A 12,020-nucleotide genomic window follows, 5' to 3' on the forward strand; every position below is an offset into this window, starting at 1 on the left:
TGATTCTAGTTAGAAGACATATATTTAAATTTTTTCTTTGTAACCGACTGGTTACAAAAGAAGGTACTAAAATATATTTATAGGATTTTAGATTTAGAAAGTAACTTATTATTGTAGCAACCTGAAGCCCAAAGGGTTTAAGTTATTTGTCCAAGATCGTATAAGCTTTGTGGTTCATTGATTCAGCAAATAGACATTAAAGTGAAAGTGAAGTCGCTCAGTCGTGTCTAACTCTTTGCGACCCCATGGACCGTAGCCTATCAGGCTCCTCTGTCCATGGGATTTTCTAGGCAAGAGTGCTGGAGTGGATTGCCATTTCCTTCTCCAGGGGATCTTCCGACCCAGGAATTGAACCCAGGTCTCCTGCACTGCAGGCAGACGCTTCACCGTCTGAGCCACCAGGGAAGTTCTAAATAGACATTAAGTACCTGTTATATGTCTGGATACCATAAAATACTTGTTAGCTTGGAGTTCATAGTGAGCACTTAATTGCGAGCAGAACAGAAAATGACCCTTCTATTCTCATGGGATTTGTAATCTGTTAGGAAAGATAGACAACAAGTAGTAAGGTTTAGTAAGCAAGGTATAAAATCCATGTCCATAGGAAGAAAATGAACTGTATTTGTTTGAATGGAAAATACTGGAGAAGGGGAATACTGTCTAGATAAGTGGTCAAGAAAGGCCTGCTGAGACTAACAGGATTGGAATAGTTATTGTAGGACAGCACTACAGGCTGGAACAGAATCCCTGGTGTGAAGGTGTGCATGAAGTGATAGAGACACTGAGAAGTGAATATGATCAGAACAGAAAGCCCTGGGGGGAGAAGTATGAGCTGTAAGAAAGGGACAATTACATTTTTCAACTATAGATTTTAGTAGGTATTAAATTCAAATTCCAGCTCTGCCACTTAAATTGTGTTGCCATGTGTGGATCACTCAAACTTTACACTTTAATTTTCTTATCTGTTAGATAGGGATAACAGCTATTTTATAGTATATAGTATTCTGAAGATTAATTATGTACTGCTCGTAGTAGATACTTATACAGTGTTTACCTTAAGACATCTATTACCTGTCTTTTTGAAGTGCAAGAAATGAAACACAAGGTTTAAGTATAGCTGGTAAGGGGGTACGATGATTTAAACATAGTTAGAATGATGTCCAAACTTTCAGTTCAAAGATAAATAGGTCATAGGTATGTAATGCACACATAGGGAACATAGTCAATAATATCGTAGCAAATTTGTGTGGTGAGGGTTGGTAACTGGTTTTATTTCAATGATCTTTTCATAATGTATAAAAATATCAAATTGCTGACATAAACCTGAAACTAGTATAATATTGTATGTTAATTATAACTCAATTTAAAAAAATAAACATAGCTAGAGTTAGTGACCTAAAGCCTAATCTGGCTCCAGAGTCTGTGCTCAGTATGTGTCCTGGGAATCCTTTAAGTGGATCTGTGGAGTTAAAACTATTTTTCATATTAATACTAAGATAGTATTTGACTTCTTCACCATCATTCTCTGGTGAATATACCTTGAAGATTTCCAGCAACAGATTGGATGCAGAGGCAAGTATAAAATTTGCAGAAATTGTAAAACAGCACTGTTCTTGTCACTAGAGTTGTTTTTGTTTTGGAAAAATAAAGTTTCTTTTTAAAATGTTATTTGTTAACATGTAATGGACTTATATAATAAACTTGAATTTAATGGATTTATGTAATAAACTTGAATTTAATGAATTAATAAGCTTATAAAATGTAGGAGTGAAACAGTGTCTACTGAGACAAAAAATTGAGTCTAAACCACTACATTCTATTTCCTGTCATTAAATCAGATAAAGTCCAAAAAGTAGCTGATACAGTGTTTATACTTAAAAGGCTTGCTGATAACTTTCTTTTTTCTCACTTTCAAGACACATTTTTTCACATTTTTGAAATCAAGATGTATATTGTCCAAATATGCTTTTCATCAGCCAGGCAAGTAATTTTGAAATAGCAGTAATCATTCATATTTGGTGTTTTGGGAATTTAGCTTTGTGTAATCATTTATTCAGTTATCATTTCAGTTGATCTTAGGTAAACCACATAGGGTTGAATTGTTAACTGAATTTTTGCCCCTAATTGTTACTTAAAATGTCTACAAAATATCACAGTATAATACAGTTTTGCAGTAATAATTTTCTCAGTAGAAGATTGCCTGACGCATGGCAGTTAATTCAAAGACGGCAAAATTGCCAGATCTCTGTCTCTAATTTCACACCTGAGCAAGGTTACTATGAATGACTCCTACATCTGGGAGAATATCTGCCTGTCAGAAGTTTCTGGATGATTTTGAAAGAGGCTCTTAGCTTCCATCTGTATTTAATTTGGAAAAAATAAAATTATTAAGCTTAATTAAACAGAAAATGCAGAAGATATTTCAGGTTTTGTTATGACCAAAAATAAGTGTCATTACAAAGGTGCTAAGTAAATTGAGTTCATAAGCACAGATAATTAAATCAGATGTTTGAGTGCCTGCTATGTGCACAGTGCCTGTCCTTGTGACGTACAAATTCTAGTGGGAAAGCCAATAATAAGTAAATAATTGGAATATTGTATGTTAACTATGCCTCATTAAAAAAAAAGATTATTTACAGATTTTGCTAAAATGATATGAAGGAAAGGACAGAGTGTTAAGGGTTGGAGGGAAGAGCGTATAGAGGCAGCCAGTATAAATAGACACAGGGGACTTCTATGAAGAGGTTAACATTGAACAGCCATATACAAAGAACTAGGAGAATGTGGCAAGTGTAAAGAGACTAAAGGTGGCCAGAAATGTAAAGGATAATTTTTAAAAGTCTTATGGGATTATATGGATAAGCTTGTGCTCTTATCCTTTAGTTAAGCATTTTGTTTCATTTTAATAAAGGGTTATTTCTTATTTTCTACTTATATTTGTTAATAAACTACTGTCTTAAAATTAGTATCATAAAATCAGGTAAGTATGATGTTTTGGTTATAATTATTATTAACACCACTATATTCTTCTGTCTAAAGTTAATTAACTTGCAGTCACATTAAAAAAAAAACAGTATTGATAGAAATCAAAGTGATTTGACATTGCAAATTTGTTTTTATGGGAGATATCATATAGAAATTTAAAATGAGAAATTTAACTTGGATGTAATACTTTTTTTTTTTAAACTGAAGGTAGTCATCAGGATTACTTGGGGAACTTTTTCAAACTGTATATTCCGGGCCCTGTATCAGTTAGGGATTCCAGTGCAGTATATATCAGATTAAAAAGTTTTGTGTTTCTTTCAAAAAATAATGTTTGATTTTCTTTTTAATTTTTAAAAGCTGTTGATGTTCTTTGTAAAGAATTTGAAAATTTTTTGATTAATTGTAGTTGCTTTTTGTTTTCCTTTTCTATAAAGAAGTCAGTGTAGTCAAAGTATAGATATTTCCTAAAACATATAAATAATCATAATTTAAGTCATTTTCAGTATTTTAAATATTTATCTAAAAACTTGTTCATTTTGTTTTTTTAAGTATTTATTTGTGTGTGTGTAACTATAGCTAGTTTGAAATGATGAAAAAGAATCACAGTTGCAGCAAGAAACTATAAACTGTTGACCCTTAAACAACACTGGTTTGAACTCAGCAAATCCACTTATACTCAGATTTTTTCAGTAAATAGATGCAGTGCTACATGGTACATGGTTGGTTGAATATGCTGATAGGGAGGGCCAGCTGTGGGAATTGAGTATCCTTGGATTTTGGTTTTCACAGTGGATCTGGAACCAACCAACAGAGAAGATTTTACTTAGGAATCAACTTAATTTGAATGTTCTGATCTGTATGAAGAAAACACAGAATTTATACAGGCATAAAAAAGAAGATTTTTAATAAAGAGCAATGCTATGCTTCTGTATTGGATGACTCGATGATGTGAGGATGTCATTTGAAATTAATTTGTAAATTTAATTCCTATGAGGATGGAGTATAGAAAAAAAAACTTACAGTACAAGTCTAATATTTAACTGGAAGAATAAAGCAGGCAATAATAATGAAATACATTTTTAGGAAAAAATATGGGACATGTACTATTATAAAGTGTTAGTCATTCAGTTGTGTCCAACTCTTTGTGACCCCATAGAGTGTATCAGATCAGATCAGTCGCTCAGTCGTGTCTGACTCTTTGCAACCCCATGAATTGCAGCACGCCAGGCCTCCCTGTCCATAGAGTGTATAAAGTGCATTATAAAGCCACAGTAATTAAAATACTATAGTCCTGGTACAAAATTGGGAATAGCAGCTCATAAATAGTTCCAAATATATGTGGGACTTTTTGTTGTTGTTCAGTCGCTAAGTCGTGTCCGACTCTTTGTGACCCCAGGGACTGTAGCACGCCAGGCTTCCCTGTGCTTCACTATCTCCCGTCGTCTGCTCAAACTCATGTCCATTAACTTGGTGATGCCATAAGGGTATGGGAAATTTCCTAACTGAAATACCATTATTAAATATAAAATAATTGATCATTCCTTGATTTAGTATCATCCAGTATTAAGTAATAAGTCATACAATAAGTCATGTTTAACCTTTTCCAATTATGTTAAGCTCTTTTTTAATGTTTGAATCAGAATCCAAATAAGATTCATATTTTGGTTATTGATTTTTTTTAACATCCCTTTTAATCCACTCATTTTCCTTTTGTAGTTTATTTGAATAAATCTGTCAGCCTATCTTAAAAGCATTTGCTACTTGAAAATAAGGAGCATTTCTTATTCCTTTTTGTACTCCTTGTTACAGTGCATTATATATGGGTATTTAGGGAATGTTGGGGGGATTAGAAAATCCAGTTTCTTTTTTTGGATAGAAATTTATTATGAAATGTTACACATTCAGGAAATATTTTCTTTTTAGTAAAGGAACTTTCATTTCAGTTGCTTTGGAGACATTTCCCTCCCTGCTCAAGAAATTTCTTTTTTCTTTTGGTTACCCTTTTGAGTCATAAATTAAAAACCCCAAATCTTTGTTGTCTGCCTCACTTAAAAAATAATACATATGTATTGTTACATTTTTGTAATTCAGAATTAGACAACTAGAATATCCTCAGTTAATCCTTCCCTCAGAGGTAAACACTGAGTAGTTTATATATTTTTCCTCCCAGCTTTTCACATTTATATAATTTTTGATGGAATTATAACTTATATACTATTATACAACTTGCTTTTTCTACCTGGACATTTTTCCATTTTAGAAAACATAAATCTACCTTCTTCAATGGCCTTATTTTGTATAGTGTGTATATATGTGTATGTTTATCATCATTTTGCTGTACATATATGACCCTTGATTTCTAACTTTTTTACCTTTGTAAAAATCTGTCCCATTGTTTATTCTATTATGTATAACTTATTCCAGTTGTATATTTGGTAAAAGCAAGGCTTCCCTTTAGTTCAGTCAGTAAAGAATCTGCCTGTAATGCAGGAGACCTGGGTTCGATTCCTGGGTTGGGAAGATCCCCTGGAAAAGGAAATGGCAACCGACTCCAGTATTCTTGCCTGGAGAATCCCATGGACACAGGAGCCTGGAAGGTTACAGTCTGTGGGGTCACAAGAGTCGGACACAACTGAACGACTAAACACACACACTAGGCATGGACTGTACATTTGTCTTGGGTAATATGCAGTTTGATTTTACTTAGTAAACTAGCTTTTGTTACTTTGGAATATAGTTGTTGGGGAAAATATAAAAGCATTAGGAAATTAGGTTTCAAACATATCGTTAAAGATAGAACTTATTTCTTTATAAACAGTTTTGTTTTAATTGAACACTAGTCTGAAACTGGAGCTTGCCCAGTGGCTCAGCAGTAAAGAATCCACCTGCGATGCAGGAGCTGCAGGAGACACAGGTCGGTCTTTGGGACGGGAAGGTCCCCTGGAGTGGGGCATGGCAACCCACTCGAGTATTCTTGCCTGGAGAATTCCATGGACAGAGGAGTCTGGCAGACTTCAGTCCATGGGTTGCAAAGAGTCAGACATGACTGAAGCTACTTCCAGGAAGGCAGTCTAAAAGTAAGCCTCCTTATCTAAAATATGCACTAGATGAGTTTCTCCTTAAATGAAAGGCACACATCATTTACTTTGATAGTTTCTGTAAGTAACACTGTCCTCAAATTCAGTGCTTTTTTTTTTTTCTTCCAGAAAAGAGGAATAGAAGGTAGAAGAAGATGCTGGGATCTGAACGTGGTGTTGTGGAAGAATGGTTATCAGAATTCAAGGTAAATTGCATTGAGGATGAGAATGTGTTATATGATTTGTATGTTGTAATTCAGTGTATATATGTTCATGGAGAAACTGAAACAAAAGTTATAAAGTGGGAATGGCAATATATGAAATAACTTGTTTCTGTAATTAAACCTCTTTAAAAAGACACTAATGTGAATAATTGCAAAAGACCCTGATGCTGGGAAAGATGGAGGGCAAGAGGAGAAAGGAGCAACAGAGATGGTTGGATGACTTTACCGACTCAGTGGACATGAGTTTGAACAAATGTGGGAGATAGTGAAGGACAGGGAAGCCTGCTGTGCTGCAGAGTACATGGGGTCACAAACAGTCAGACATGACTTAGCAACTCAGCAACAACAACAAATGTGAATTATGGCCAGAAGATAATATGTAAAAATGAATCTAGTTGTTAGGATTGATAAGGTAATATATAAATTTTAAGATATATTCAATAAAAGAAGGGAAGCCTCCAAGCTTTAATAAGGCACAGAAATCAAATTTGTGCCTTATATTTTTATTTCCTGTGATTAAAAATCACTCATTAATTTGACTAAAAACTGTATAATTTATTAACACTATAGATATATGTGTTTTGTGAAAATAAAATACAGGAATTGAAGTTATCCCACACTGTTTTTTTTTAGACTAAAGTGATTCATTTCAGCAAAGCTTGTGTAATACGTGATTTCTAATCATTTCTCATGGTTGACTAGTTAGAAGAATTGTATAACATCCTAATTTATTTGTTTTATTAGCTCATGGTTATTTCATGTATTAATTATTTTTTACTTAGTTGACTCTGTTATAAATCTTTTTGAGAAGGACTCATAAATTTAAGTTTTTGACTTCTCAAATATTAAGTTCACTTTAAGTTTCCTTTGATTTTTGTTTTAGGCATTACCTGACACTCAGATCACCAATTATGCGGCAACTTTACACCGGAAAAAAACACTGGTACCAGCCCTCTATAAAGTTATTCAAGACTCAAATAATGAGGTAGGACAGTTTATAAGAAAAATGATTTTATTGTACTACATAAGAAATACGTGTACTAAAACACATATATGTAAGTTTTGTAGTTTTCTTTAAGTTTTGTTTAATCCTTCCAATGGGACTGGAAAACTTTCTTTCTGCTGTTTTTCATTCTGATAGTTGCTTTGGCTTTCCCCATGACCCCCCTCTCCATGTTTTTTAATGTTTTGATTAAATTTGTTATGGTTGAGGACAATACATTTTGATTCTTGGTTTGAGTGACCACCATCTTAGGAGAGTATTTATTTAATTTGAAACTTTACTCTGTTTCCTATTTTGGAATGTTTCCTTTCCTGGAATCTAAATTTTAGCCATACACGGTTTGAGATTTATTTGTTTGCAGTCCTTCTATTGACAATATAGAACTCTGTGTAATCACTCTAATTAGAGAATTCAGTCAAACTGGTAATGTGAAATGCTGCTGCTAGTAAACTTAGCTTGAAAATGACCAGAGAAAGCCTAAATAATCACAATAAATAAACTTAGAAAAAGAGTTTGCTGTTGTTTAGCCTTGTGCTAGAAGGGGGAAAAAAGTGCAGCTATTGACTCTATATGTTAACTTATGCAAAATACACACATTACCTTTCCATTAACATAATAGTATGACATACAGTTTTATCACCACTGGATTCATGTATGCTTTAAAATGAAATGAAAGGAACACACAGGAAAGTAGCTTCTTATCTTCCCAGATACAGCCTCCAAGAGTGCCTCTGCTGTGTACTGGAGTGAGTTTGAAGAAGTTCAGGTAATCATCTCCTAACCAGCAGCTTAACTTAAAGTGCATCTTCATTTTTGTCCTATCACTAAAAGCTTGCTTATTGACCTCTTTCTTTCCTATCTCCTAAACTTGGATTGGCTCTCAGTTGGGCTTGCATCTGTTGCTATTTGTAGCAGCAACCGCAGGACTCATTTGCTTCTTTTTCTCTTGCTGTGTATTTTTGAATGTTTTGTAACTTTAGGTATGATAAGGGACACATATGCATATCTTTCTTGGTCAGGAGTTTTCAGAATTCTGTGTGAATATTGAATGTATGTATTCCCTTGTTTTGTCTTAACATGAAGCTTTGCTTATTAAAATATATTTGTTTTATGCTTTATTTTTAAATTGTAAGTTCTTCATGGGCAGGGGTTATATATTTTTATACCTGTTTATATATATATATATGTATGTATGTTAATTCCCTAGAATGTAGTATTTTATCACTAGTAAATATTGATTAGAAGAATAGTGAAATACATGGAGGGAATTCCTTGGCCAAGTTCTAATCACTGGACTGCCAGGAAATTCCTGTAGAAGTTTAATATTCCATATCATGGCCAACCTGTACTATAACTTGTTTAATCTCTAGACCAACATGTTACTTTTTCTGCTTTCCCTCCTTCCAGATCCCTTAGTCACTGCAGCAGTTCTGCTTCTTCTGCTTCCAGAAAACCATTGACCCTACTGCTTCTTTATGATTTAATTATTCTTCTGCCTCCCTGCAGATGTCTCACTTCCCTCTTTTCTTAGCTACATTTTCATGGTCCATCATTATAGTCATTTCCTTGCACACATTCTCAGCTTCTTTGCTTCTCATTCCCTTAATTCATTTTTTTTGGGCAAAATCTCAACACTGGATAAAATCTACCCATCCATCTACTTCATGCCTGTACCTGAGCAACTCAGCGTACCTGGAGAAAACAGTTTTGTTGACTTTCTCCACTTAAAGGCAGGACTGAAAATTAAAAATGAGCATATTTCATTGTACACTTTCCCACTGTTCATTTTATTCCTTCTTTTTCCTCACACTTATCACCCTTCCTCATTTTCAGTTTACTTTCTATGTCGTTATAAAAGAAGGAAATAGTTGGAAACTATTTTCCTACTCAACTCTGCCGCTCTGCCAGCATCTCTAGTCAGACTCTCCTGCTATTTCTGCTATTTAGTGGATGAAGTGTCTCAGATTGTATCAAAAACTATCTCTTCCACTTGGGCCTGGATCTCATCTTCTCTAACCACCTCAAAGATTGCTCCTGCAATTGCCAGCTCTTTTTCTTCTGTCGATTTTTTTTCCTTTCTTGATGAAAGGAATATGATAAACGACAATATTCTATTTTTAAAAAACCTTCCTTGATTTGCCTCCTATTTTATTATCTACACCATTTTTCTGTCCTCCTTCCCAGTGAACTTTATAGTATTCCTGTTCAGCCTCTGCCTACTTGTGCTCATTTCCTCTCCTCATATTTTTTCATTACCCACTCATATTTGGATTCAGTCTCCATTATTCCACCCAAACGGCTCTCAATGCATTCATCCTATGGCATGCCTCTTAGTAATTATCATGTCAAAACTATTTGCTAAGTTTGAGGAAAGTGTAAATTATTCTTAACATCTTTTGCTGTAGGTGATAGCACCATTTAAGTATGTGTTAGTTGCTCAGTTGTGTCTGACTCTTTGCAACCCCATGGACTATAGCCCACCAGGCTCCTCTGTCCATGGGGTTCTCCAGGAAAGAATACTGGAGTGGGTTGTCATCCCCTTCTCCAGGGGATCTTCCTAACCCATGGATTGAACCTGCATCTCCTATATTGGCAAGAGGATTCTTTACCATCTGAGCCACCAGGGAAACCCTATCTACCTATATTTCTGTCTATTTATTTACGTATTTATATGCTGTGCCACATGGCATGTGGGATCTTAGTTCCCCAGCCACAGATTAAACCCAGGCCCTTGGCAGTGAAAGCATAGAGTCCTGACCACGGGAACTGCCAGGGAAGCACCTTTCTCTTTTTCAAATTCTGTGGGGAGGTCATTTCTGATTCTGAGAAACTGAGAACATGATAGCATGATACATATGCTTGGAATTAAAGATTTTAACAGTACATTGGCAAGTTTTTAATAGTCTTATTTGCAGTGGTATCTGAAAATTTACTGGATTGCCAGTCACTCCCCTGCCCTCCTTTTAAACAAAAAAGTACTAATTTTGGTTAATCTATATTTCTTTGCAGTGCTTATTAAAATACAGTCTCTACATGCTAATGTACTTGCTACTGAGGACAGGAAATAAGGTCTTTATAACATAGACAAATCATAATAGTACCACAGCCAATGAAATTTACAGAAGGCAATTTTAGAGTCTTACTAAAGAGGAAAGTAGATTTAAAACATGGACATATATTTTTAATACATAAATTTATGAAGGCAACAATGTTTAATTCCCCTAAAGAGCTGAATGTATTCAGTACTTTAAAAAGTTACCAGCAGTTGGCCATTTTCAAAAGTTCATTACTTCATTATTGGCACTGCATAGACTGTACTGCTTGAAATTAAGCAATCCTCACCTCTTCCTCCACCTCCTTTCTGGTATAAGAAGAGTCGTATAGTGAAAACATCATCTGTGTCAAAAGATCTGAATTCTGGTGTCTTTCTCCACCACTAATTTCTGTGACCTTGGACAAATTGTCTGACTGGTCTAGACTTCAGTGTAAGGGGAGAGTTGGCATTTTTTTAAGATGTTAAATCCTGTGATAGTGATTTCATATAAAGCATTTGGTGGTTAGTAGACTATAAAGTATGTAAATTTTTTTTAGCTTTAGAGTTCTTAAGAGTTAAGCTTAAGTCATCTGAATAATATTAACTGTACAATCAATATAGGATTTGTTGACTTGAATTTACTATTGTGAAAGTAATGACTTTATTCTGAAATGTTAGATTATTAGAAACATATATATCTACATTCAAGCAGTTTTACAAGGGTGTATATATATTATCATTTAGAATAGAAGTGTATAAATTATTGAATTATTCCTTTTTTTAAAGCTACTATTACATTATTATATGTAAAATAGATAACTAATATGGACTTACTGTATAACACAGGGAACCCTACTCAATAATTCTGTAATGACCAATATGAGAAAAGAATCTAAAAAATAGTGGATATTTTGTTAAAATGTCTAATTTGAAGAATGTCTCTCATGACAACCATTAACAGTGAATACTCCTCCTTTAGTATGTTAAATGATACCTTTGACTTAGTCCAGTAATTTTTTTCCACTATTACACCTAAGCTCATCCTTTAGTCAGTCACTCAGTCATGTCAGTCAGTCATGTCTGACTCTTTGTGACCCCATGGACTATAGCCCACCTGGCTCCTCTGTCTTACAAAACTCCAGAATACTGGAGTGGGTAGCCACTCCCTTCTCCAGGGGACCTTCCTAACCCAGGGATTGGGTCTCCCACACTGCAGGCAGATTCTTTACCTTCCGAGCCACCAAGGAAGCCAAAGCTTATCCCTTAGGTCTGTCAAACTTTAACAAATTGATTTAAATACAGTTCTGTGAGAACTTCCAAGGGCCAAGATCGTATGTTTCATCCTTCTTAAACCATGAAGCTACTTCCTAAATCTTACAGTTTGAATGATGTAGGCCCTCTTTAAATTTTAGATGGTTAATAAATACAAGAAAAGGATTCAGCAAAATAAAAAGAGTGGGTATATATATATGTGTAACTGATTCACTGTGCTATATACCTCAAACTAATACAACCTTGTAAATCAGCTATACTCCAATAAAAATTTTTTAAAAAACAAAAACTGGTGTTAAATTTCAATTTAAACATTATTTTATAGTTTCCTCTCAGTGTTTTATCTGCATTTTAAGATCATAGGCAGTTTTGTATAGTCTAGCAGTTTTGTGAAGTTATTCAAGCAACACCATTCTAAATTAACA

General features: G+C 34.3%; 1 protein-coding gene across 10 annotated transcripts in view; it reads left to right on the forward strand.

The window, feature by feature from the left end:
- The window catches only part of HYCC2 (hyccin PI4KA lipid kinase complex subunit 2), a 65,037-nt gene that overhangs the window by 17,507 nt on the left and 35,510 nt on the right, over positions 1-12,020 (forward strand). For 6 of the 10 annotated variants that reach the window (XM_086346185.1, XM_086346202.1, XM_086346175.1 and 3 more), the window contains exons 4-5: positions 6,192-6,268; positions 7,170-7,271. In XM_086346185.1, coding sequence (XP_086202311.1) covers positions 6,218-6,268; positions 7,170-7,271 — 153 coding nt within the window. In that variant the 5' untranslated portion in view covers positions 6,192-6,217. Of the gene's footprint in view, positions 1-6,191; positions 6,269-7,169; positions 7,272-7,999; positions 8,056-12,020 lie in introns of all 10 variants that reach the window. The other 4 variants (XM_086346224.1, XM_086346212.1, XM_086346220.1 and 1 more) reach the window with 1 other exon arrangement.

The sequence above is a fragment of the Bos grunniens genome, chromosome 2, assembly GCF_055505025.1.
Source record: "Bos grunniens cultivar Pamir isolate PY7600 chromosome 2, Bosgru_T2T1.0, whole genome shotgun sequence".
Lineage (NCBI taxonomy): Eukaryota > Metazoa > Chordata > Mammalia > Artiodactyla > Bovidae > Bos > Bos grunniens.